The following is a 25606-nucleotide window of genomic DNA, read 5'->3' on the forward strand; positions in this document are numbered from 1 at the left end:
CCGGGGCAGCCGCTCCCCGGGCAGCACCGCCCCCTGCGAGCGAGAGGGGACGGGGAAGTGGGGGCAGCGAAGGAGCTGGAGGAGGGGGGTTGTGAGGAGCTGGGGGGGAGGGGCGCAGCCTGGAGACGAGGAGGCTGTGGGGTGACTTTATCGCCCCCTATACCTGCCTGAAAGGAGGTTGTGGAAAGGCGGGTGTTGTATGTATTAGAATCGTAGAACAGTTTGGGTTGGAGGGACCTTAAAGATCATCCGGTTCCAACCCCCCTGCCATCGACAGGGTCACCTCCCACTAGAGCAGGCTGCCCAAGTCCCCATCCAACCTGGCCTTGAACACCTCTGGGGATGGGGCAGCCACAGCTTCCCTGGGCAACCTGTGCCAGTGCCTCACCACTCTCATGGGGAAGAAATTTCTTCTTACATCCAGTCTAAATCTGCCCCTCTCCACTTTATACCCATTGCCCCCAGTCCTATCACTACAAGCCTTTATGAACATGCCGTCCCCAGCTTTCTTGTAGCCCTTTTCAGGTACTGGAAGGTCACTCTAAATTCTTCTCAGAGCCTTCTCTTCTCCAGGCTGAACAACCCCAACTCTCTCAGCCTGTCCTCGTACAGGAGGTGCTCCAACTCTCTCGTCATCCTTGTAGCCCTCCTCTGGACCCATTCCAACAGCTCTATAGGCATCTTATGTTGAGGATTCCAGAACCGGACACAATACTCCAGATGAGGTCTCACAAGAGAGGAATAGAGGGGCAGATTCACCTCCCTCGCCCTGCTCGCCACACTTCTTTTGATGCAGCCCAGGATACGGTTGTGGCCTTCTATGTGTTGGTCTCCTCTCCCAAGAGATAAGAGGAAATGGCTTATCATAGAATCATAGAATCAGAATAGTTTGGGTTGGAAGGGACCTTAAAGATTATCTAGTTCCAACCCCCATTGCCATGGGCAGGGACATGTCCCACAAACATATGTGTCCCACAAACATTATGTTGTACCAGAGGAGGTTCAGACTGGACATTAGGAAAAATTTCTTCACCAAAAGGGTTATCGGGCACTGGCACTGCCCAGGGAGGTGGTGGAGTCACCATCCCTGGAGATACTGAAAAGACAGGCAGATGAGGTGCTCGGGAGGGGGTTGGAACTAGATGTTCTGTACCATAGAACCATAGAATCACCATGTTGGAGAAGACCTCTTGGATCATTGAGTCCAAACATTCCAATCTGCCACTAAACCATGTCCCTAAGCACCTCTTCTACCCGTCTTTTAAATACCTCCAGGGATGGTGACTCAACCACCTCCCTGGGTGGCCTGTTCCAGTGTCTGATGACCCTTTCTGTGAATTTTTTTTCCGGATATCCACCCTGAACCTCCCCTGGTGCAGCTTGAGGACATTCCCCCTTGCCCTATCACCTGCCACATCCAAGAAGAGGCCAGCACGCTCCTCTCTACAACCTCCTTTCAAGTCCCTTTAAGGTCCCTTCGAACCCAAACTATTCTATGGTTCTATGGTTTAGTACTGGACAGGTATGGTTGGACTCAATGATCTCAGAGGTCTTTTCCAACCGAATGATTCTATGATGAGGTTGGATATTAGGAAAAGGTTTTTCACCCAGAGGGTGGCAGAACACTGGAACCGGTTCCCCAGGGAAGCAGTCATAGCACTAACCTGACAACAGAATCATGGAATAGTTTAAGTTAGAAGAGACCCTAAAGATTATTTAATCCCACCACCCCCCCACCACAGGCAGGGACACGTCCCGCTAGATCAGGCTGCCCAAGGCCCCATCCAACCTGGCCTTGAACACCCCTAGGGATGGGGCAGCCACAGCTTCCCTGGGCAACCTGTGCCAATACCTCACAACCCTCATTGTGAAAAAATTCTTCCTTATGTCTAAATCTAAATCTTCTCTCCAATTTACAGCCATTGCCCTTAGTCCTATCACTACAAGCCTTTGTAAACAGTCCCTCCCCAGCTTTCTTGCAGGCCCCCATCCTGTACTGGATATTCAAGAAGTGTTTGGACAATGCCTTCAGGTTATAAATGTTGATGTTGTCCTATGCAGACACAGGAACTGGACTCTACAATCCTTGGGGATCCCCTCCAACTCAGGACATTGGAGACCTTACTGCAGCCTTTCAACACTTAAAGGGGACTTATAGGAAAGATGGGAAACACTTTTTAGCGGCGCCTGCAGCAAGAGAACAAGTGGTGATGTTTTTTATATAAAAGATAAGAAGTTTAGATTAGATATTAGGAAGAAATTTTTCACGGTGACAGTAGCAAAAACACTGGAACAGGTTGCCAGGAGAGGTGGCAGATCTCCCATCGCTGGGAACATCCAAGGTCAGATTACACAGGGCTCTGAGCAACCCAACCTTGTTGAAGATCATAGAACCATAGAACGGTTTGGGTTGGAGGGACCTTAAAGATCATCCAGTTCCAACCCCCCTGCCATGAGCAGGGATACCTCCCACCAGAGCAGGCTGCCCAAGGCCCCATCCAGCCTGGCCTTGAATACCTCCAGGGATAGGGCAGCCACAGCTTCTCTGGGCAACCTGTGCCAGCGCCTCAGCACCCTCATTGTGAAGAATTTCTTCTTAATGTCTAATCTGAATCTTCCATCCTCCAATTTAAAGCCATTCCCCCTCGTCCTATCACTACTTGCCCTTGTAAAAAGTCTCTCCCCTCATGACCCTGCCCACAGCAGGAGTGTCGGACTGGGTGACCTTCATGGTCCCTTCCAAACCAAACCATTCTATGATTCAATCACAGAATCACAGAATCACCAGGTTGGAAAGGACCCACTGGATCATCAAGTCCAACCATTCCTAACACTCCCTAAACCATGTCCCTAAGCACTTCATCCACCCTTTCCTTAAACACCTCCAGGGAAGGTGACTCGACCACCTCCCTGGGCAGCCTATTCCAGTGCCCAATGACTCTTTCTGTGAAGAATTTTTTCTGATATCCAACCTGAACCTCCCCTGGCGGAGCTTCAGGCCATTCCCTCTTGTCCTGTCCCCTGTCACTTGGGAGAAGAGGCCAGCTCCCTCCTCTCCACAACCTCCTTTTAGGTAGTTGTAGAGAGTAATAAGGTCTCCCCTCAGCCTCCTCTTCTCCCGGCTAAACAACCCCAGCTCTCTCAGCCGCTCCTCATAAGACTTGTTCTCCAGCCCCTCACCAGCTTCGTTGCTCTTCTCTGGACACGCTCCAGAGCCTCAACATCCTTCTTGTGGTGAGGGGTCCAGAACTGAACACAGTATTCGAGGTGCGGTCTCACCAGTGCCAAGTACAGAGGGAGAATAACCTCCCTGGACCTGCTGGTGACCCCATTTCTGATACAAGCCAAGATTCCATTGGCCTTCTTGGCCACCTGGGCACACTGCTGGCTCATGTTCAGTCGGCTGTCAACCAGCACCCCCAGGTCCTTCTCTTCCGTGCAGCTCTCCAGCCACTCTTCCCCCAGTCTGTAGCACTGCATAGGGTTGTTGTGCCCCAAGTGCAGGACCTGGCATTTGGCCTTGTTAAACCTCATGCCATTGGTCTCGGCCCAGCTGTCCAGCCTGTTCAGATGCCTTTGCAGAGCCTCCCTACCCTCCAGCAGATCCACACTTCCTCCCAGCTTAGTGTCATCTGCAAACTTGCTGAGGGTGCACTCAATGCCTTCATCCAGGTCATTGATAAAGACATTGAACTGGGCTGGACCCAGTACCGAGCCCTGAGGAACCCCACTTGTGACTGGCCTCCAGCTGGAGTTAACTCCATTGACCACCACTCTCTGGGCCCGGCCATCCAACCAGTTTTCAACCCAGGAGAGTGTGCACCTGTCCAGGCCAGAGGCTGACAGTTTCTGAAGCAGAAATATTTTATCTCTGCTCAGAGGTCGTGACCATGAGAGGCAAAAGCGACTGTTCTTCATACCTCGAGTGCAAACATAACGAGGCCAGGGGAGGAAGCAAAGAGAGGGGACAGTTTATACACGACACCCAGAGACGGCGAAGGGTCGCTGGGGCAGGGAACGCTGCAAGGAGCTGCCGGAGGCTGCGGGGCAGCAGGGGCAGCCCGGGGGCGGGCACACGCAGGGCAGGCGCTGCCCCTTCCAGCCCTGCCGGCCCCCTTCCCTTCGGCTGGATCCAGGCGGGATCCTGGCGGTGCACCCTTAGGAAGAGGGCTCTCCTGCACCCCGGGAAGTGAATCCCGACCGGAAGGCAATGCGTCCCAAAACGGGAGGGGATACTGCATTCTCCCGGGGCTATCCCTGCCATCCCTGTTCATTCCCCGGCTGGATCCTGGCGGTGATCCATTGGAAGGGAGGCTCTCCTCTCCCTGGGAAGGGATCCCGGCAGGAAGGGCAATGCGTCCCACAACAGGAGAGGCGCCAGCCCTGCCACCCTGTTTCCCTCCCCTGGCTGTATCCCGGCGGTACTTCCTTGGGAAGGGGGCTCGCCTCCCTCCGGGAAAGGGATCCCGGCGGGAGAGCAATGTCTCCCATAAAGGGACGGGATGCTGCATCCTCCCGGAGCCGCCCTGCCATCCTTTTCCTCCCCAGCTGCATCCCGGTGGGATCCTGGCAGTGCTGCCTTGGGAAGGGGGCTCTCCCCAGGAAAGGGATCCCGGCGGGAAGGCAATGGACGCTGCATCATCCCAGTGCCAGCCCTGCCATCCCCGTTCTCCCCCCTGGCTGGATCCCGGTGGGATCCTAGCGATGCTCCCTTGGGAAGGGGCCCTCCTCCCCCCGGGAAGCGGATCCCGGCGGGAGGGCAGTGCCTCCCACAACAGGAAGGGATGCCGCATCCTCCCACCGCCATCGCTGCCATCCCTGTTCCCCTCGGCTGGATCCTGGCTGTTCTCCCTTGGGAAGGGGGACTCTTCTCTCCCCGGGAAAGGGATTGGCGGGAGGGCAACGCCGCCCACAACGGGAGAGCACGCTGCATCCTCCCAGCGCCACCCCTTTCCCACCCTCGGCTGGATGCCGGCGGTGCTCCCTTGGGAAGGGAGCTCTCCTCCACCCCGGAAGGAGATCCCGGCAGGAAGGGCAAAGCATCCAACAACGGAAGAGGGCGCTGCATCCTGCCGGCACCAGCCCTGCCATCCCTGTTCCCCCCTCTTCTCCCACCAGCTGGATCCTGGCGGAATCCTGGCTGTGTTCCCTTGGTAAGGGGATTCTTCTCTCCCCGGGAAGCGGATCCCGGTAGGAAGGGCAATGCCTCCCACAACGCGAGAGGGCGCTGCATCCTCCCGGCGCCAGCCCTGCCACCCTGTTCCCCCCGGGCTGGATCCCGGCAGTGCTCCCTTGGCAAGGGGCCTCTTCTCTCCCCGGAAAGAGATCCCGGTAGGAAGGGCAATGCCTCCCACAACGGGAGAAGACACTGAATCCTCCCGGTGCCATCCCCGCTCCCCCTGGCTGGACCCCATTGAGATCCCGGCGGGAAGGGGAACGCCCCGCGGCGGGCGGAGCGGTGTGGGCTCCACGTGGAACGGCGGGAGCGGTGACGCCGGGCGCGGGGCGGGGCGTGCGCGGGGTCGGAGGTGAGTACGGAATGGGGCCGCGTTGCAGGTCGCGGCGCCTCGCGGAGTCACCGGGCTGGCGGCATAGCGGGGTTTGGAGCTGCTGGAGGTGGGAGGAAAAGGAAGGGGGGAGGAGGGGGAGAGGAAGTGTTTCGCTTCCCTGCGCGGTGAGCCTTGCTAGTGCGTTTTTGGGGTTGTGCGTTGTTTAGGGTGCGCAGGTTGAATAGGTCAGCTAATTATTAATAGTGGTTTCAGTGCAGGATGGGAGATGAGATGCGATTGAGAACAGCCCTACAGAGAAGGACTTGGGGGTGCTGGTCGATGAGAAGCTCGACGTGAGCCGGCAGTGTGTGCTCGCAGCCCAGAAGGCCAACTGTATCCTGGGCTGCATCAAAAGAAGTGTGGCGAGCAGGGCGAGGGAGGTGATTCTGCCCCTCTGTTCCTCTCTTGTGAGACCTCATTTGGAATACTGTGTCCAGTTCTGGAATCCTCAGCATAAGAAGGATATGGAGCTGTTGGAGGGCTACGAGGATGATGAGAGAGTTGGAGCACCTCCTGTACGAGGACAGGCTGAGAGAGTTGGGATTGTTCAGCCTGGAGAAGAGAAGGCTCTGAGGAGAATTTAGAGTGACCTTCCAGTACCTGAAAAGGGCTACAAGAAAGCTGGAGACAGCATGTTCATAAAGGCTTGTAGTGATAGGACTGGGGGCAATGGGTATAAAGTGGAGAGGGGCAGATTTAGACTGGATGTAAGAAGAAATTTCTTCCCCATGAGAGTGGTGAGGCACTGGCACAGGTTGCCCAGGGAAGCTGTGGCTGCCCCATCCCCAGAGGTGTTCAAGGCCAGGTTGGATGGGGCCTTGAACACCTGATCCATTGGTAGGTGTCCCTGCCCATGGCAGGGGAGTTGGAACTGGATGATCTTTAAGGTCCCTTCCAACCCAAACTGTTCTGTGATTCTATGATTCTAATTAGATGCAGCCCCTTTGGCACTGTAAGCGACCTTTGCTCCCATGGCTGTGGGGACAGGTCTGTGACTTCTCAGCACTTTCTTCTTCCAAAAAAATGGGAGCAAATCAACAGAAACGGGGTGACCCAACCATAAGGGTAAGGCCTGCACTTCTCTCCCTGCTGGCTTAAGATGAAATTAACTCACGTTGGCTGCAAATGGCATAGATAATCTGGACATGTAGTGAGGGGCCCCTCACTACAAGTGAGTGCTGGAGTGCTGGAGCGTGTCCAGAGAAGGGCAACAAAGCTGGTGAAGGGGCTGGAGAACAAGTCATGCGAGGAACGGCCGAGGGAACTGGGATAGCTTAGTCTGGAAAAAAGGAGGTTGAGGGGAGACCTTGCTGCTGTCTACAACTACCTGAAAGGAGGTTGTAGTGAGGTGGGTGTTGATGTCTTCACCCAAGTAACAAGCAATAGGACAAGAAACAGCCTCAAGTTGTGCCAGGGGATGTTTAGATTGGATATTGGGAAAAATTACTTCACCAAAAGGGTTGTCAAGCACTGGAAAAGGCTGCCCACGAAAGTGGTGGAGTCACCCTCCCTGGAGGTATTTAAAAGATGTTTGAATATGCTTCTAGGGACTTGGGGTTCAGTGATGGACTTGGCAGAGTAAGAGTTGTGGTTGTACCTGATGATCTTAAAGGTCTTTTCCAACCTTTTTGTAGGTGATCATGATGTCCATGAGGGTTTTTAGGATACTTCTGCTCTGCTTTCTGGCTGTGTTCTTCATCTCTGTCCTAGCTGAGGAACATGTAGGAGAGAGTCAACAATCAAATATTCGCCTCGATAAGAACTTGGTACAAGATAAAGAGTATGTATTCAGTGTTCTAAAAATGTAAACTTTACTTCTTAATGATTTGCTTATCTCTTAAGTTTTGTTCCATGAGTTGGAATTAAGCCTAGGGTACCCCTCCTTTCTCAGGATGTTGTATGACTAGCTGGAGTCTGTTATAAGATGTGCTTGTCCGTAAGTTTCTAGGTACACTAGACCTAGAATGTCTCTGTGGACCCTTTAGCCCTACTCATACTGTAAGGAATTATGCTTACCTAGATCAGTGTGCTCTAGACAAAGTAATATTCTGAATAGATTGAGTGAGAGTTTTTTCTCCTTTGCTTCTTCGTGGAGACAAAACAGTGGAAGCAGCAAATAAAACTTCCTAGAATACTTCATGTTTGACTGGGAAAGATCTTCCTCTGGTTCCTGTGCTTTGGAAGACAGCCAAAAGCAGATTTTTGGCACTGCTTCAGTTCTTCTGATAAGCTGCTAAGTAGGACAGAAGATAAACAGAAGATATAACATATTAGAGGCCACAGCAGCACCTGTAACAAACAACCTTTGTACTCCCTTCATCTTGGTATAAAGCTGAAACTTTCTGTTGTCCAGGGTGCTTTTAGAGATACAGTATTTCCTGTGTACTTGACTGTCTGATCAAAGAGTAAATTTGATGTAAACAGAGCATTAAATATTAACTGACAGATATGTTGTGGGTTTGTTGGGTTTTTTTCTTAGCCACATCATGGAACATTTGGAAGGTGTTATTGAGAAACCAGAAGCTGAGATGTCTCCACAAGAGTTGCAGCTTCATTACTTCAAAATGCATGATTACGATGGCAATAATTTGCTAGATGGGTTAGAACTTGCTACTGCTATATCACATGTCCACAAAGAGGTAACTGGAATTTTGTAATAGTGTGTGTGTTTGAAAACAGTTGTGACTTTCTAAAAGCAGCTTACAATGGAACAGAACAGATACAACACATCTTCAGTGCAGTTACAGTTTTGCCTGAAAATGAGATTATTTTTCTCCCTGGTAATGTTGGTTTGATTTCTAAATGTGCTAGTTTTAATATAGCTTTTCATGTCATGTTGCACTTTTCAAGAAGTCTCCATTGTAGTCTAAACTTTAGAATGAGGAAGGACTGCAGAGTGAAAACAATTTGAGAGAGGGGATAGTTTGGTAGGCAGAGATGGGGAGAAGGGGAAATTATCCAAAATGGGATAATGTTCATGAGGGTTTATAGAAACAGCACGTGATACAATGGTGTTCAAGGTTGTAAGACTGCTCTTTTTCAACTTCAAACGTTACTGCTGTGGATACAGAAACTATAAGAGACTCTTGCACATAATTGGCATTAAAGGAACCAGTCCGGTCCGCCTTTTTCAAAACACGAATTCTCTTCTCAGCTAGGAACATTTAAGGACAAAGTAAGAAGATGCAATCCTTTGGAAGATAATACCAGCACATTATCTCATGCTGACCTTCTGGAAGTTACAATTCAGAATAGCATAGCTTCCTGCATGCACCCGTGGCAAAAAATACCTAGCTGAGAACAGAATAATGATTTGCTGTTTCCTATGCAAAGGCATGTCTTTGTGTTCCACTTTGCATGTAAAGGGTGTTAACAAGAATTTTACTGACTTTAAGCTATAGTGCTGGTTTTTTTCACTACTCCGTTGCTGTCAGGCTCTGCATTTTTGCAAGTCCTGACAAATAGGAAGATATTTCTGTACTGTATGGAAACTATAGTGTCTATAATACATCAAGATCCAAATTAAGAATACATCTGTTAGATTATTATCCATCTCTGTAGACTGTACTATTCAGCTTTTAGAACTTCTGGTTAAGAATATTAACTGGATACAGTCACTTGTTCTGACATTCAGAGACTTCGTAGCTTGCACCTGGTAAAAGTTCCTTGAACTGATATAAATGATAGTGCCAAATTAGGCACCGGACATGAACAGCTGAGCAAAATCTTGGTTGTCAGTAATCTGTCATGTGTGCCATTAGATGGGATGCACTGCTAAACTGTTCAATGTGGTTTTGTTCTTGTAGGAAGGTGGTGAACATACCCAGGCAATGAAGGAAGAAGAGCTGATTAGTCTAATAGATGATGTCTTAAGAGATGATGATAAGAACAATGACGGATACATTGACTATGCAGAATTTGCAAAATCACTGGAATAAGATTTGCAGGGGGCTTGGTTCTCCTTCTAACTACATGGAAATGTGAACCAGTATAATGTGATTCATTACTGTCTCATATCAACCTCTGTGCTGTGAGAAGGAGAGTTGTACCAGTTCTAGCTGAATTTATTTGAAAGTTGTAGGTGTTGAGAGACTGGCTAACTCAGAGCAAGAGCCGTGTTTGACTAAACAAAGCCACACAATTGAATCTTGAAGGATGGATGTGTCAACAGTACTCACATAGGGCTCAGCTGGCAAACTCTCCAGTGGCTGTTTATGAATACTAAATAGATCGTGTACAATATAAATTTCAGTTTTTCTGTCATTGGGTTATATAGTACTTGTTTGCTTACATCTTCTACTTAAGCTTATAAAATAACTTGAAAGCAAGAGAAGATTACTGCATATAGTTGTACTTCAAGGATAAATGTCCTTGCCTTCCCACTAATTTCAAAGGAAACTTCCATGTAAGTACAGGTGCTAGAAACAGGTGTTGTAGAGGAAGGTGTTTGTGGTTTTTGTGTGAGGTCCACGTGATGCCATATGGACTTCAAGACAATCTTTGAAGAAAACTAATGTTTTAAGAAATATATATTTCCTAGCATACCCTTATATTTTACATAGAAATATATACACATATTTTTCAGTTTCTTCTCATCTTTTACAGATATACCTTTTTATATCTTAATTTACTGATTTTTTTTTTCCACTACCTGCCATGATGCTTTCTTAAGGAATAGAAAGTATTTTTCTTACATTTATATGTTGTATTAATGCTGTATAGCATTTACTCGAGTAGCTTCTGCTATCTCGTTTTCGGAGGTCACATTAACCGCAAACTAATTATTTAATAATAAAAGCTTCTGTTCAATTTGGTTTTTAGAGTATTAAGCAGCAGGATAATCTCAGTGAGCAAGTATTGCTGCCTTCTTAAGGTTTAAGTTCATATTCCCTGACACTTAAATTATGGTGTTACTTTCAGGAAGTATTTCATAACTATCAGTTTTGAGATACTCGATCATGTGCAAATTAGCATGGTTCCAGGAAAATTTTCAGTGTCTTGACTCAACACTTGGTAAGTCAAGCAGTTTTAAGGATATTGGAGAAGTGATGTATTGCTGTTTTATTGATATTTCCTGACTCTGAACCATAACTGAAATCTTAAATTGCATTGAATTGTTGTCCATTAATAGAAAAATCTGAATGTTAACATATTTCTGTAAAATGTTAAAGAGCTATTTTCTGTACAAAATTGTTCTTATAGAAGACAAACATGTTTGTAAAAGAAATTATTTCTTCTGTTTAAATGTTTATGCAACAAATCCTGAGTGTCAGACTTTTTTCTCTTGTACTGATTATTTATTTTAATATTTTTGTGTCAAGAGTTGTGCTGGTTGTACAAGCAATAAAAATAAGTTGGGGTTTGTGCACTGTGGAGCTTGCGGCTAGGAGGGGAAAAGAGGTTAAGCTCATCAGCTTTGAGCACTTAAATCAGGTTTCACGTAGACTTGCCAACTCTGTTATGGTTATTGCATAAGGCTCAGAGTTTTGGATTTATTTGGGATGAAAGAACAAGACCAAGGAACTGACTTTTAAGCACTGCTCTTAATAATAATGGTTTTCTTATCAAGTGCAGCCTGGAAACCTAGTCCTGCAAGCACCTCTAGGGTACATTTATATACGTATGTTGTATATATATACATATTTATTAACTGCTATTCTATGTGGCAAAAGACATGGACAGTAGAAACTTGATGTCAGGAATAATTATGATAAATACAGGTAATGTGAACGTTGTTTGCCAAGTATTTTAAACTTGTTTAAGAGTTCGGGAGTATGTATAAATAGAAAAATTATTTACTGAAAATGGAAAACAAAATTGGCACCTTTGACTTATGGTGCATCTTAAAGAAAGATCAAACCAAAATTTCTGCCTTCCTAGAAAGAACAGTTCAAAAAATGCTACTTAAGATGAAACGTGTATCATCATGTCTTTACTCAGCCTCCTAAAACAAATATCCATATTTAATTAAGTGCACTCAAAGATAAATGGTTTAACAGCTGTCTTGGGAGCTTTCTTAGTTATTAATTAGAAAAGTGAAAAATTGCTGAGAGCAATGGTGAGTCAGACTCTTTTTTTTTTTTTTTTTTTTTTTTTAAATACAACCCTTTTTTGTGCTCATTGTAGCTCATGTAGCACCCTAAATGTTCTGGTCATATGTTATATAGTATTTTCTGTTTTCTGTTTTCTATATCTAATATAGAAAATACGGCCTTTATCAACTATAAAGCTATTTTAGCATCCATAGAACAGTATTATCTCCATTTCACAGGTAAGATAAATAACGAAGTAGAAGGGGTACGTGATTTACTGAAGGTCAGTCATTCCTGGCAGAAAAAGAAAAATGGGAGAATGCTGCTGTGTGTTATCTTCACCTCTTCTTAGTCTATGTTCAAGGGATGGGTGTTAGTTTTCCCCATTAGAGGAGAACACAAGTGGCCTTGCATTGCCGTATACGATGTGCCAAGGTTAAAGTAGATTGTCTGCTTTTGCCGCATAAAATATTACATAATCTAGCAGCTAAAGAAAATATTTAAACTTCTTCTTGAAGCATTCCTAAACCAAGCTGCTTTTTTTGTTAGTCTATCTAGAGCATAATCTGTATAAGAGAAACAGCTATATTGCTTGTCCAGTGCCTGCCATAATGCCATCAATGACAAGAATGACTGCCTAGAACTCCCTAGCGACAGTTTTGTCTGCATATTCACAAAGGTTTTACTATCTTTTTTTATTATTATTGTTTGTTGCCTATAACCTCAAAATGTCTTGGATACATTAAGGAATGATGACAGACTTACAAACCCTGCTTTCATCTAACGTATTTTTTAATACTACAGTTCATAAGTGGAAGAACAGTAATTCAGGAAAATGTCATAATTGATATAGCCACTAGATAGCGTATTGACACTGTGCATTTATTCCCTGTGGTTTGTATTCTAACTTGGATTCAACAACCTGGATTTCTCTAAACCAACATCACTGCTCTGGTTATAGGTGAGGCTTGCACCTCTGTCTTCCATCACCACATTACCACTATGATAGCCACATTTTTATTACTTCAAACCTGTCATAAAAATTTACCATAGCTGGGAGTGGTTACTAGTAGTTAATTTTCATTGTTTAGGGAAGACAAATGGACATCAGTTGATACTAAAGAAACTTTCATTGTACTACTGTTAGTAAAAAGAATTGTGTAACAGTAAGGCTTTCTAATATAAGCACTAGGCTTGGCCTGATGTCTTGACTACGTGTAGTTGACTTACAGTGGGGTCCACAAGGTATCTACACTGATCTCAAACAACATTAAAGAACATTTGAGGGTTTTAAGAGGACCTGAATCCTTACTGCTTTTGCATTAGATGTCAGTAAGAGCTTCTGTTCTTAGAAGGCATAGGTCCAGTATGGTCTGATCAGCTGTTTTTGCTTAAGGTGAAGCTTATTGCTTTTTTCTTCCTCTCCCCTATTACAGTCTCACTGCTGATTGCACCATGGAACAGCTGCAGAACTTTCTAATTTTTTAGTAAACAAGTTAGAGCAAGGATCATTTCATATCTTAGCCTGGATTATCTATTATCATAAGGAATTTGTGTTCTAAATGTTTCATCTGCACAGATCGTCTGTCGATATTGAATAAGATCCATTGTAAGGGCAGTTATTGCTGCCTTAGAGAAGGTTCATCTGAAGTTACATTTGTCTTCCCATTCTTCTTTCTAAATTCTGAACAACACCCTAAATCCTAATGGCTAACACACTAATAATTTCTACTTTCTTCAGCTGAGCAGCAGTTTTAGAGTTTTAACTTCCTGACACAACTGGTGAGTGAGCCATCTAGGGAAGGCACCTCGCTGGACCTGCTGTCTGTGAACAGAGAAGGCCTTGTGGGAGATGTGGTGGTTGAAGGACAACTGGGGCATAGCAATCATGAGATGACAGAATTCTCAGTTCTAGGAGAAACGAGGAGGGTCAGCAGAACGGCCGCTTTGGCCTTCCAGAGGGCAGACTTTGGACTGTTCAGAATCTGGTTGATAAAAGTTCCATGGGAGACAGTCTTTAGGGGCAAGGCAGCCCCAGAGGGCTGGATGCTCTTTAAGAAGGAAATCATGGCAGCGCAAGATCAGACTGTCTCCGTGTGCCAGAAAATGAGGCAGCGTGGGAGAAAACCAGCTTGGCTGACCAGAGAGATCTGTGTGGGTCTCAGAAAAAAAGCATATGAGCTTTGGAAGGTGTCAAGCATCTCTGGAGGACAACAGGGATGACGTGAGATCATTTAGAGACAAAATCAGAAGGGTTAAAGCTCAACTAAAACTTAAATTGGCCAATTCTGTGAAAGAGAATAAAAAATTTTTCTACAAATATATGAACAACAAAAGGAGAGCGAAAGAGAATCTCCATCCTTTACTGCACAGGGGGGACATTAGTGAAAAGGGACGAGGAAAACAGTGAGGTATTTAATGCCTTCTTTGCCTCAGTCTTTTATAGTAAGGTAATAAGGTAAGATGTCCTCTGGGTGATCAGCCTCCTGAGCCAGAAGACAGGGATGAAGGACAGAACAAAGCTCCCATGATCTGTGAGGAAATGGTTAAAGACTTGCTCAGCCAATTAGACATTCACAAGACTATGGGGTTGAATGGGATCCACCCGAGGGTATTAAGGGAGCTGGCAGCAGTACTTGCCAAACCCCTTTCCATCATCTACCAGCAGTCTTGGCTGACAGGGGAAGTTCCACTTGACAGGAAGCTGGCTGGTGTTATACCCATTTACATGAAGGGTTGGCGGGAGGATCCAGGGAACTACAGGTCTGTATTCTGACCTTGGTGCTGGGGAAGATCACAGAACAGGTCATCTTGGGTGCTATCATACAGTACATCTAAGAGAACTGGGTGATCAGGCCCAGTCAGCATGGGTTTATGAAAGGCAGGTCCTGCCAAACTAACCTGATCACCTTCTACAACAAGGTGACCCTCTTAATGGATGAGGGAAAGGCTGTGGATGTAGTCTTCTTGGACTTCAATAAAGCCTTTGACACAGTTTCTCACAGTACTGCTTGAAAAAACGTCTGCCACTGGCCTGGACAGGCGCACCCTCTCCTGGGTTAAAAAACAGCTCAATATCCAGGCCCAAAGAGTTGTAATAAATGGGGTTAACTCCAGCTGGAGGCCAGTCACAAGTGGTGTCCCCAAGGCTTGGTGCTGGGTCCAGTTCTATTCAATATCTTTATCAATGACCTGGATGAAAGGATTGAATGTACCTTTAGTAAGTTCGCAGATGACACTAAATTGGGAGGAAGTGTTGATCTGCTTGAGGATAGGGAGGCTCTACAGAGGGATCTGAACAGGCCGGATCAATGGGCTGAGGCCAACGGGATGAGGTCTAACAAAGCCAAATGCCGGGTCCTGCACTTGGAGCACAACAACTGTATGCAGTGCTACAGACTAGGAGAAGTCCGGCTAGAAAGCTGCCTAGAGAAGGACCTGGGGGTGTTGATTTACAGCTGACTGAACATGAGCCAGCAGTGTGCCCAAATGGCCAAGATGGCCAATGGCATCTTGGCTTGTATCAGAAACGGTGTGGCCAGCAGGTCCAGGGAGGTGATTCTGCCTCTGTACTCGGCACTGGTGAGACCGCACCTCGAATACTGTGTTCAGTTCCAGGCCTCTCGCTACAAGAAAGATGAGGTGCTGGAGCGTGTCTAGAGAAGAGCAACAAAGCTGGTGAAGGGCTGGAGAACAAGTCTTATGAGGAGCAGCTGAGGGAACTGGGGCTGTTTAGCCTTGAGAAGAGGAGGCTGAGGGGAGACCTTATCACTGTCTACAACTGCCTGAAAGGAGGTTGTAGAGAGGTGGGTGTTGGTCTCTTCTCCCAAGTGGCAGGTGACAGAATGAGAGGGAATGGCCTTAAGCAGTGCCAGAGGAGGTTCAGATTAGACATTAGGAAAAATTTCTTCTCTGAAATGGTTAGCGATTACTGGAAGGGGCTGCCCAGGGAGGTGATTGAGTCACCATCCCTGGAGGTATTTAAAAGATTGGTAGATGAAATGCTTAGGGATATGATTTTGTAGAGGACAGGTGCAGTTTGACTTGATGATATCAAAGGTCTTTTCCAGTAAAGGAATTCTATGATTCTATGTAGGTAGAGGGCAGTGTAATATATGACTCAAAGTCTACTGCCAGGTATGACATTTTATGATAAATCATTACTGCAGTGAACATAGTGTCAACTTCTGCCACTTGATCCAACTGAGTGACTGACAGCACTAGATTTCAAAAAGGCAGAGGCCAATAAATTCAGAGAACAGGTAGGAAAGATCTCATAAGAGGCAAATCCAAGGGAAAAGCAAATTATGGAGAGCTGTCAGTTTGTTCAAGAAATGCTAATAAGAAACCAAGCGCAGCATGTGCCAGTTTAGAATAAAGTAAGGAAATTCAGGAGAAGTCAGCTAATTCAGAACCTTTAATTGACTGCAAGCATAAAAGAGAGATACCTGTGAAGGAGAGACTAGGTCAGCTGGTTGAGAACCTAGCACAATACTCCATTTATGGGGGAAACGCGGGGGTGTATGCAGTTAGAAAAGACAAAATGTGCAAGACGCAACTAGCGAACTTACCAAAAGTAAAACAAATGGTACAGGTAAAGTTGTAAGAGAAAAAAGGGAAGTTTGGACCACTACTCAAAGATGGGAAGGGGTGCTATCTGCAGAGAATGTCAAAGAATCCAAAGACTTTTATGTCCTTTTTTTCCTTTCTTTTTCATCAATCTTTACTGAAAAGGTTAGCAGCAAGCAGACTGTGCAATTATTACTGGGGAAAAGTGGTAGAATTCAGCCTAAAATATGCAAAACCTGCAGGGTAAAGTAATGGCCACAGATATGTATTTATTTATTTATTTGCCTGTTTGTTTCTTTATTTATTTCATTTGCAAGGCCTTTAGCAGTACTTCCTGTAACATCCTCATGAACAGGCTAGTGAACTGTGATGTAAATGAAACTGCTTTAGGAAGGGGCAGGAGGTCAAGTCTGGTTGGATAATGTATCCAAGGGGTATTTCCCTCATAACGTATAAAAATAGATGTGTTTTGCAAGGGGTTCTGTGGGCCTTGGTCCATTTCAAATTTTATTTGATGTCTTCATTGAAGGTGTAGAAGATGGAATATGAAATATGAAGATTAAACTTGCAGATGGAGCAAGGAAGGACTGTAGATGTTATAGATGCTAAAAGATCAGAAATTAAAATTATCTTGATATATTTAGAGAAGTAATATAAAATTAATGGAATTCAATAGTGCAGAATACCATGCTTACACAGAAATACTCATCTATACTTGCTTAACTGCCTAGGTACCAGCTCACAAGAGAAATATCCAGGAACTGTGGTGCAACAAGGTGAACATGAATGGCAAAGCCCTCACATTGGATTGTCTAATGGGTCTTAAAGACTACTGAAAGAGTCCATGTGGACTGATCCCCATTGTTAAAGACTCACCTGGATGACCATGTCCTATTTAATGCACTGCACTTCAAGAAGGTGTGAACTATTTGGCAATAGGCCAGAAGAGATCAGCAGAAATCGACAGAAGTCCAGAAAATGTGAGGGGAGATTGCAAGAAATGTGTGTGGGAGGAGGTTGCTGAAGAATTAACCACTTAGGAGAAGGAAGGTTAATAGTCTTTCACTAAAAAGTTGTTGCAAAGACTAAAGAAAAAATATGTTCTTGGTGGAAACACCAGGAAGAATAAAGCATAAAGAAATATAAACAAAACAGCTTGAGATATTTAGATTAGACATTGGGCAAAGCTTCGTTATCAACAAGATACTGTAGCTTGGGGTGATTTAACTTGGTCTTGGGATAGAAAGATGGAGTCAACTTCCCCAGATCACCTCTGGTGAAAGCCTGTCTCTCAGTGAGTCTATGACTGTCAACATCTATGTGGACTTGTATCAGGAGAAGAAGTTCTTTACAGTGGGTTCCACAGCCAAGAGGTGAACACAGAAAGAAAACACAGGATGCCTGTGCTCAGCTCCAGGTCTCAGAGAAGTCTTCTCCAAGATCACAGACCATCCTTCTCTTGCCCTGCTTTAAGCCTTTCCTCTTCTCCTTACCATATCTGCAGACTTTTATTGAGCCAGCCATATTCTAGTTTCTCCCTAATCCACCTAGATGTCAGTTTTACATTTCAACTTCTTACCCTCACAACACATTTTCCCACTTGAAAACCCCTGGAAACTTGTTCATCACTTCTGCCTTCCAGCCTGGCAGTTCTTCAGTCCCAGAGAACAACAGCCTGCTGCACTCTGTTCCTGTGCTGTGGGGCAGAGCAGTCTGCAACCAGCATTTACTGCTTAGTCCTGTCAGGGTATGTTCACTGTCAACAACATCTAAGTGCAAAAACTTTACTAGGTTTCTACTGAGCGTGTTCAAAATGGGATTGTCAAGAGCCAGAAGTGAACACTTTGAACCAGAATGGGGGTAAAAAGCATATCCTTAATGCCAAGATAACGCTTTGCTTAGGATTCAAGTCTTCACAAAAAGAACAGTAAAAAGACTAAGAGGCCTTAAAATGATGAATTGACTTTCTACCCCTGTTTTCATCCAATAGTTCACTATTTTTGTTGACACTGAGAATATATAATAGTGTAAGAGCATCCACACTGAGTCAAACAAAGGCCTATCTAGCCCAACAGGTTGCTTCAAATAGTGGCCAAGAACAGGTGCTGATGGAATATAAACAGAGAAAGCGTGGTGTCATACTTCTCCCAAAAACACACATAGGCTACAGCAATTTGTAGGTAGTCAAGTCCAACTTCAACAACAACAAAACTGACTAAAGTCAGGAGCTCAGAAAGTTCAAAGCTTAGATGTTAAAGTCTGGCAATACTATTAACTAAAATCAAGGTCTCATGAAACATGTCGGGTGTCCTATAGTTGGTGGTACATGCTGGGCAGACTTTACTGTTGACATTGCTACACCATAACCTTTAGTACAAACTAAGGGGGTGGTGCAGTGGGTAAATAGTTATCCCAAGAGACCACATTAATGCAGTAGCACAGCTATACCCTTTCCAGATGTCACATTCTTATTTAAAGTAAGCAACACTGCAAATTGTCTAAAGAATCAGTTTGCCTCTAGTTTTGGTCACACTTCAAGAACTATCTTTAAAAATGACCTGCTAATGAGAAAGCCTAAGCACATATTTTGAAAGAAATCCTGTTTAAGAACAGTAACGTTATGCCTCAGAACTTATTTTGTCATGAAACCAGAAACAAGCCACAAAATACATACGCTGAAAAGTAATATTGACCACTGTAACTCTCATCATGTGTGGTGTGCAGCTATCAAGGACTGATACATTGGCACAAATCATGGCAGGCATGATTTTTTTTGAACCAGGAAAGAGGACTGGGATGAGTGGAAAGAGATCTGAATGCTGTTTTTTTTGAGAGAGTTCTCCAGAGAGTGCGCAGAAGGGACTGTAAAGCCACGCTGTCAGCCTCAACATGGATTGGAGTGGGAGTGAGGAAACACACCGGTGTGGATTTTAGACAGCAGTCAATGTAGGTAGGACTAGTCTTGGAGAAGGACCAGGTCTGTTTAGGATACATGAAGAGTTGTTTAGAAACCTTACATATGCCACCTTAAATTTATGAGCACGTTGGCACTGAGTAGTTGAGTTAAGTTCTCCAAAGAACACATAAGACGTATACGTACACACACTGAGGCAGGAACCACTTTCAGTAACCAAATAATTCTGTCACCAGACAGCCTAAAACTATTCAAAGGCACTGTTTCTAGCCAAGATCAACAGATCTGAAATATTTTCTGAATCTCTAGGCAAATGAATTTTCAGGATATGACAAGCCAAAAAGTCTTCAGGAAACTCTCCAAGCAGATGATCTCATTTTTTTTTTTAGCCATCATCTCTCTTAAACACCTTGACCAGTTTCCTCCAACTCTTCCAAAATATCTTTCCCAGAATAATACTATGCCTGTGAAGTTGTAGGTGTACAGGGCTAATTTTGGCAAAGGGAGGAACAGAAATAAAACAAAGTTTCTAATGGAAACTTAAGGACATCTGCAATTTACTGAATACTGTACAGTGTGATCTGTATAAAGCATGATCTTTCCATTGTAGCAAAAATATAAAGTCATTTTATTATGACCAAGGGAAAAGACCACTTCCTCCATATGAAGTCCTACCTACGAGACAAAAAGACCTGGCAAGCCATGCAAGCATTTTTGCTTCCCCCCACTAAAACGTTTATAGGATCCAGATTAATTTCCTAAGATCTGGCTTGAGGATTTGTGCAGCATATTACCCCATGCTGGCAGTGCAGAATGACGACAATTTCTGACTGCAGATGTGTCTCTACCACAGACCTTATTAAAATTGCAGTATGGCAATGACATACCCAACTAGCTTTAAATCAGCCAGCTAAGATACTGCTAACACCATGGCAATGCCATTACAGGATACGGTACAACTACAAAACCCAAAGCAGAGTACAGGAAACGATCAGCTATTTTTTGCAGGTCATCCTGAATACTGTTTTCCTAGGCTAATGTTACTAAATGGGCCCAAGCTATCCAGTTTAATTGGAATTCAAGTTTATTGGAGTTTATTAAAGTTTACTATCATCTGAAGGTCCAGTAGTGTGGGTAGTTAAATGGAAATATTCTAGGTGGTTAGAAAGTCTTCCTGTAGACAGTTTCTAGCCAATAGCTCCTACAATTCACATTGATGCACAGTTTGGGAAAACATAGCACACACAGAGCTTTTACTGAGATCTGGAAGTTTTCTAGGTTGAGCAATGGTTAAGGAAAAACTCATCTAGGGACCTTAGACAAGCCTTCTCAGATTCCTGTGGCAGTTAGAGGTCCTTTCTAGGGGCTTGTAAAGCTCACTGTAATAAATATATTTCTGGGGAAAGGGTTATACAGACTGCAGATCAGAGTGCACATTTCCACTCAATATGCAATTGAGCTGTCTTCTGCAGATACTATTCTCAGAAATGGTATATCATCCTCAAAAACTTTAGGTCTGCAAAACCCCATCCCGCTCCTGGCCCACACCCGTGCCACTTGTTTCTGGTCACCAAAGGCCTCCCGACACAACCACCACACCTGGAGACATATCAGCCTGAAATCTCTTCCTGTTGACATCTCCAGTATTGTTTGGAAATGTGGAGAAAAATGTTGATTCAGTGGACCAAATTAAAGTCATTCTAAAACTGTCAAAATAACATCTCCAGGAACTAGTAACTTCAGCCTGGTGCTCAGACTAGCAAGGAGATCTGAAAAACTGGTCCTGATCCTATATGACTGGGAATGCCACTCAGAAACAGGACAACTGGACAGCAGTGGAGAAGATAAAGGGTGAACAGCGGAGAGCTGTGAAGCCATCATACACATCCAAACCCAAGTTATGGTCAAACTTCAGCCATTAGATGCCATCTTCCTGAATTGTGCTCTCTGGTAGCGTAATCTCAGTCTGCTTAAAACAGTTCTGTCAACAACATGGGCTACAATATGGAACTAAGTATGTCAGTGGATCGAAGCACAGCTTCAAAAGACATTGGTCATTTTGGAAAAAAAACATCAAGAATGTCTACTAAAGTTGAGAGCCTTGGACTTGGAACCTCTTGCACCCAGGCTGTTTATCTATGACTACAACTTCAGCCTGAGCACCGACGTCTGGGGAGCATCTAACGCCAAATATTTTTCCTGCTTCCTGAAGAAAGGCGAGATGTACAGTTACCCTCTGAAAATTTGTGTTTAAGTGACTTTTCAGTGATATATGAGCTTGAAAATGCCATGACTATTCATCCAGTTTCTGGCGACACATGGCATGGAAAATTCCAACTCAAGCAGCTGAAGCCTGGCAAAATTATAAACAATGAGAAGCGAGACCTTCTAATGGAAACTGTTAGACAGCATTAGCTCTTGGGCCACTGTCATCTTCACAGCGAGAGAATGATTTAATCTGTCAGTTATGTGAGCACTAGGAGTGATGAATAGGTCTTTGTATTCATTCACAGCTAGTATGTACCATGACGTACCATGTGGGTTGGATATTTTTCTGATAATCCACTAGGTCTCTAAAGAGGTGGGAATTTGCACAACATGGCTATCCAAAGGACTACCACAAAAGATACCATCCGTGTTCAGAAAGAGGGATTCCCAAGGTGGCTGCCTAGTGTTCTTCCTCCTGATCTTAACTTGTCCACCGTTACCTACACAACACAAATCTCCCATGTCAACAAAGTTGCCCGGTTTTTCCCTCGGTTTTAACCACCCCTGATGGCCACACATCAGGATGGCACAGGGGCACAAATGCAGCTTGTGCATGACTGCCAGCACAAGGTTAGCACCGTCACAGTTCTCCTCTGCAGACCCACAGCACTTAGACCTGTCAGGGCCATGCTAGCAGCCCAGAGGTTTTGGGTGATCCCACTCCCAGGGGTGCTCAGCTGTGCTGGCAACAAGGGGAGCACGGCAGGGGCATAGGGCTGCCGAAGCCAAACGACTGCTTTGTTGAGTGATTTCACACTTTATTGGTGAGTGCAGTTTTCTGACTCCTGTTGTTCCTACAGCACACAAGCACTGGAACAGGGCCAGAAACTTATATCATGTTTTTACCTGGTATAAATGAGAGCAGAGTATGCTCTATCGTATGTTCAGAAAAAAAGCCTTTAAATAAAGCCATTTACAGCTCTGCCAAGCTCTGGTGGACATAGTGGTCCACTCTTCCTTGTCATCTACCTAGGCTGAAAATGGGCTGGATATAATCCCCTGTAGAACAGAGTCACAGGTGGACAAAAGTAAGGCTTGTCTTCTGGTCAAGGTCATTTATTAGCTTGACTTTTGTAATTCTTGGGAAGCCAGAGGCAACTAGTCCTAAGATAAACTCCTTTTTCATTGCAATAGATAAAAAAGATAATGCACGCCAATTAGATGACTGAGTCTTCCAAGAATATTTTGAAATGCCAGCCAAAGACTCTCTGAAAAGTCTCAGTTTGAGATAGATTACCACATGCCACCCTGATAGCCTCTCCCCTCCAGCTCAGGCACAGTTTCTGAACTCATCTGTGCTGTAACTGGTGCAAAATATTAAGTCTATCACTGACCATCCTTCAACACATCCCATTTTATTCTGGCGCCACTGCCAAAGGTGATTTCTACTGTTCAGATTAATATGGCCTGTTTATTTTCCTCTTATTCTGTGATCAGCTATTTCTTAGCACTTAATCTCAGTGTGGACAAGATGCTTAGACTTTGTTAGCTCAGTCAGACCCTAAAAAATGTGAATTATGCTTTTCCACTCTCTTTATGTTTCCTGAGCTGCCCTTAAATATACATACTCTCGAAAGCAAGCTTATCCTCGCACAACAGAGAAGAGATCCAACAGGGGATGGTGGTATAGGATTTGGAAGGGTTGAGGCACAGCTGCCTCCACCAGATCTTTGTTGGGGGATTGAGATATTATGACAACAGCACAAAGGCTTGACTCCCTGCTGTGCTGCTGGTGTGTCCTGCTCCAGTGCTACCAGTGGGCCACAACCAGCAAAAGTGAGGGAATCTTTCCCACTCACATTTTCCTGGAGGTTAGACCTAGTTTTCTGGAGAACACCTTTCCTCGGTCCTCAGTGAGCAGCTGGACTTGGAATCCATTAATCTCTACTTTGGAGTATCATGAAAGGTTTTAATGGTGTTTTCCATCACTACCAGAAAGCAAACCGTTCCCCCAGGGACAGGACTATAAGGGATGGCTCCTAACTTTTATCTTATCTGGCCACTGCAAAGTGCTGGCAAGCTGTGAACTACCAGTAGGCACTTAAATCCATCTCTATTCAATGAAAGTACAGGAATGAAGTGCTTAGAGCTACTTGTGTCCTTAAGTGCTTCACTGAAAGGCATAAACCTCGAGGTGGTTGTCAGAGGATGGGAGATGAGGGTAGGAGGGAACATTCACCTACAGCTGTTACTTCTGAAGGCACAGCGAGTTGTAGAATCATAGAATGAATCATAGAATGGTTTGAATTGGAAGGGACCTTAAAAATCATCTAATTCCACCTCCCTTCCTCAACTTCCCTTGGCAACCTATTCCAGTACCTCACCACCCTCATTGTAAAGAATTTCCTCCTAATATCTAGTGTAACTCTGCCCCTCTCCGATTTATAGCTATTCCCCCTTGTCTCACCACTACATGCATTCGTAAAAATTCCCTCCCCAGCTTTCTTGTAGCCCCTTCAGGTACTGGAAGGTTGCTATAAGGTCTCCTCAGAGCCTTCTCTTCCTGAGGCTGAACAACCCCAACTCTCTGGGCCTGTCCTCATAAGGAAGATTCTCCAGCCTCTGATCATCTTTGTAGCCCTCCTCTGGACCTGTTCCAACAGTTCCGTATCCTTCTTATGCTGAGGATTCCAGAACCGGATATGATACTCCAGCTGAGGTCTCAACAAGAGCAGAATAGAAGGGCAGAATCACCTCCCTTGCCTTTCTGGCCACACTTCTTTTGATGCAGCCCAGGATACATTTGGCCTTCTGGGCTGTGAGTGCAAATTGCCAGCTCATGTCAAGTGCTCATCAATGGCAGCATCTACTCTCCAACCTGAGAGAACCCAGCTGCCTTTGGGAACCATCAGACTAGAAGTGAAGTTAGACTGGGACACTACACAGGGGTAGCATTTGCCATTTAAACATCACAGAGAGAGACCATGCAGTACCGTATCTGTAAATATGCAAGTCGCTTCAAGTGGCTAATAGGTTAATTGAACAACCATCAACCCAAATAATTAGAGAGACAGTACCAGCTTCTCAGTGTGTTCTCTCCTTTTGATAGATGTCTCCCAGAAATCATGCATGATTTTCATAAGGTGAGATAACACGTTGTCAGTCGTAGGAAGCCTAGAGTGAACCACACAGAAAATCACAGTCTGAAAAGAAGAAACATGTCAAACTGCAAAACCAGTTTCTATTAAAATAAAATAAGAGAGTGATTTGAACAAGCGAGATTTAGCTTACAAGTCTGTGAGACATCAAGGTAGAGAGAACAAGATGGAGGAAGGGAGATCGCAGGACAGTGAGGTTGGAGGAAATCATAGAGGAACAACGTATAATACCTCTGCATGTTATATCCCATATGTCATATATGTGTTTGGAGTTACTCATGTATTTACTTACAAAAGTGACAGGGAAGAATTAGATGGTCATTAAGTCTTGTGAGCACAGGATGTCATCTCGAGCAGAAAACACATGAGAAAAATCATGTAACACATGGCCATTGCCAAGGTACCACATGGACTGTGGGAGGGATGAGATGTGGACCTGAAAGCGGGCCTGGCTCAGTGGGACCTAAGGCTGGGTAGGGTCATGGAGAGCCAGAGCCCATCCCTGCTTTGGTATCACTGGGCAAAGACTGATAAGCTCCGGGGGCTGATGTGGGCTCCTGGGTCTTGGGGAGGGTGAGTGGGAGGCTGGGCAGAGACATTAGGGCCCCTGAGTGCCTCCAAGGCCCTGGCAGACATGTACCAAATACCAAAGATATCCCAAGCCTATGAGAAGACACTTGGCTTAAAGGCAGGTTATGCAGCTATAGCTGCGCCCAGATGTTCTGGGGCAAATCCAGCTATTCTGCTAAAGGGAGAATGTAAACACCATTATCCCCAAGCAAGGCCGATGCTGCCAGCCATGAAACACCCTGACACCTCCATTTCTAGAAATGGCGAAGAACAGGTTTTCATGGCCTAGAGGGTCAGCAGAAGAAAGGACCAGCTTGAGTCAAAGCGCTCTCATCTTCTCCTGCTCTGCTCTTGTCCCTCTCTGGGACTGCCTGTGACAGTGCTTTCCAAGGTGGAAAAGGAAGAGGTTGGAAAACTGAGGTCATCACTGCCTTCTTGACACTTTATTTGCCTTGAGGAGGACCAGACTCCTGGGTTTATTCAGGTGGAATAGTCACCATGAGGTCTTCATTAACTTTTTTTTTTCAGAAGAGAGAGTAGAAAAATTATCACCAAGTTTATGTTGCTCGGCTTAAGTGGTTTTTATTTTTCTCCTCTTGGCAATTT

The 25606-nt window shown here is 45.0% G+C and overlaps 1 protein-coding gene across 4 annotated transcripts; it reads left to right on the plus strand.

Annotated features, from left to right (window-relative positions):
* Positions 1–5020: 5020 nt before the first annotated feature.
* MCFD2 (multiple coagulation factor deficiency 2, ER cargo receptor complex subunit) lies at positions 5021–10823 on the plus strand. Of its 4 annotated transcripts, XM_054064069.1 has the most exons (5): positions 5787–5929; positions 6483–6614; positions 7184–7329; positions 8029–8188; positions 9356–10823. In XM_054064069.1, exons 2-5 carry the CDS (start codon positions 6483–6485, stop codon positions 9485–9487), a joined length of 570 nt encoding a protein of 189 aa, XP_053920044.1. In that variant the 5' UTR covers positions 5787–5929; the 3' UTR covers positions 9488–10823. The 4 variants fall into 4 exon arrangements, with proteins under 4 accessions (XP_053920041.1, XP_053920042.1, XP_009562548.1 ...); XM_054064066.1 differs by lacking the exons at positions 5787–5929; positions 6483–6614 and adding an exon at positions 5021–5153; XM_054064067.1 differs by lacking the exons at positions 5787–5929; positions 6483–6614 and adding an exon at positions 5379–5528.
* Positions 10824–25606: the final 14783 nt, after the last annotated feature.

This window comes from Cuculus canorus, chromosome 3, assembly GCF_017976375.1.
Source record: "Cuculus canorus isolate bCucCan1 chromosome 3, bCucCan1.pri, whole genome shotgun sequence".
NCBI classification, from domain to species: Eukaryota; Metazoa; Chordata; class Aves; order Cuculiformes; family Cuculidae; genus Cuculus; species Cuculus canorus.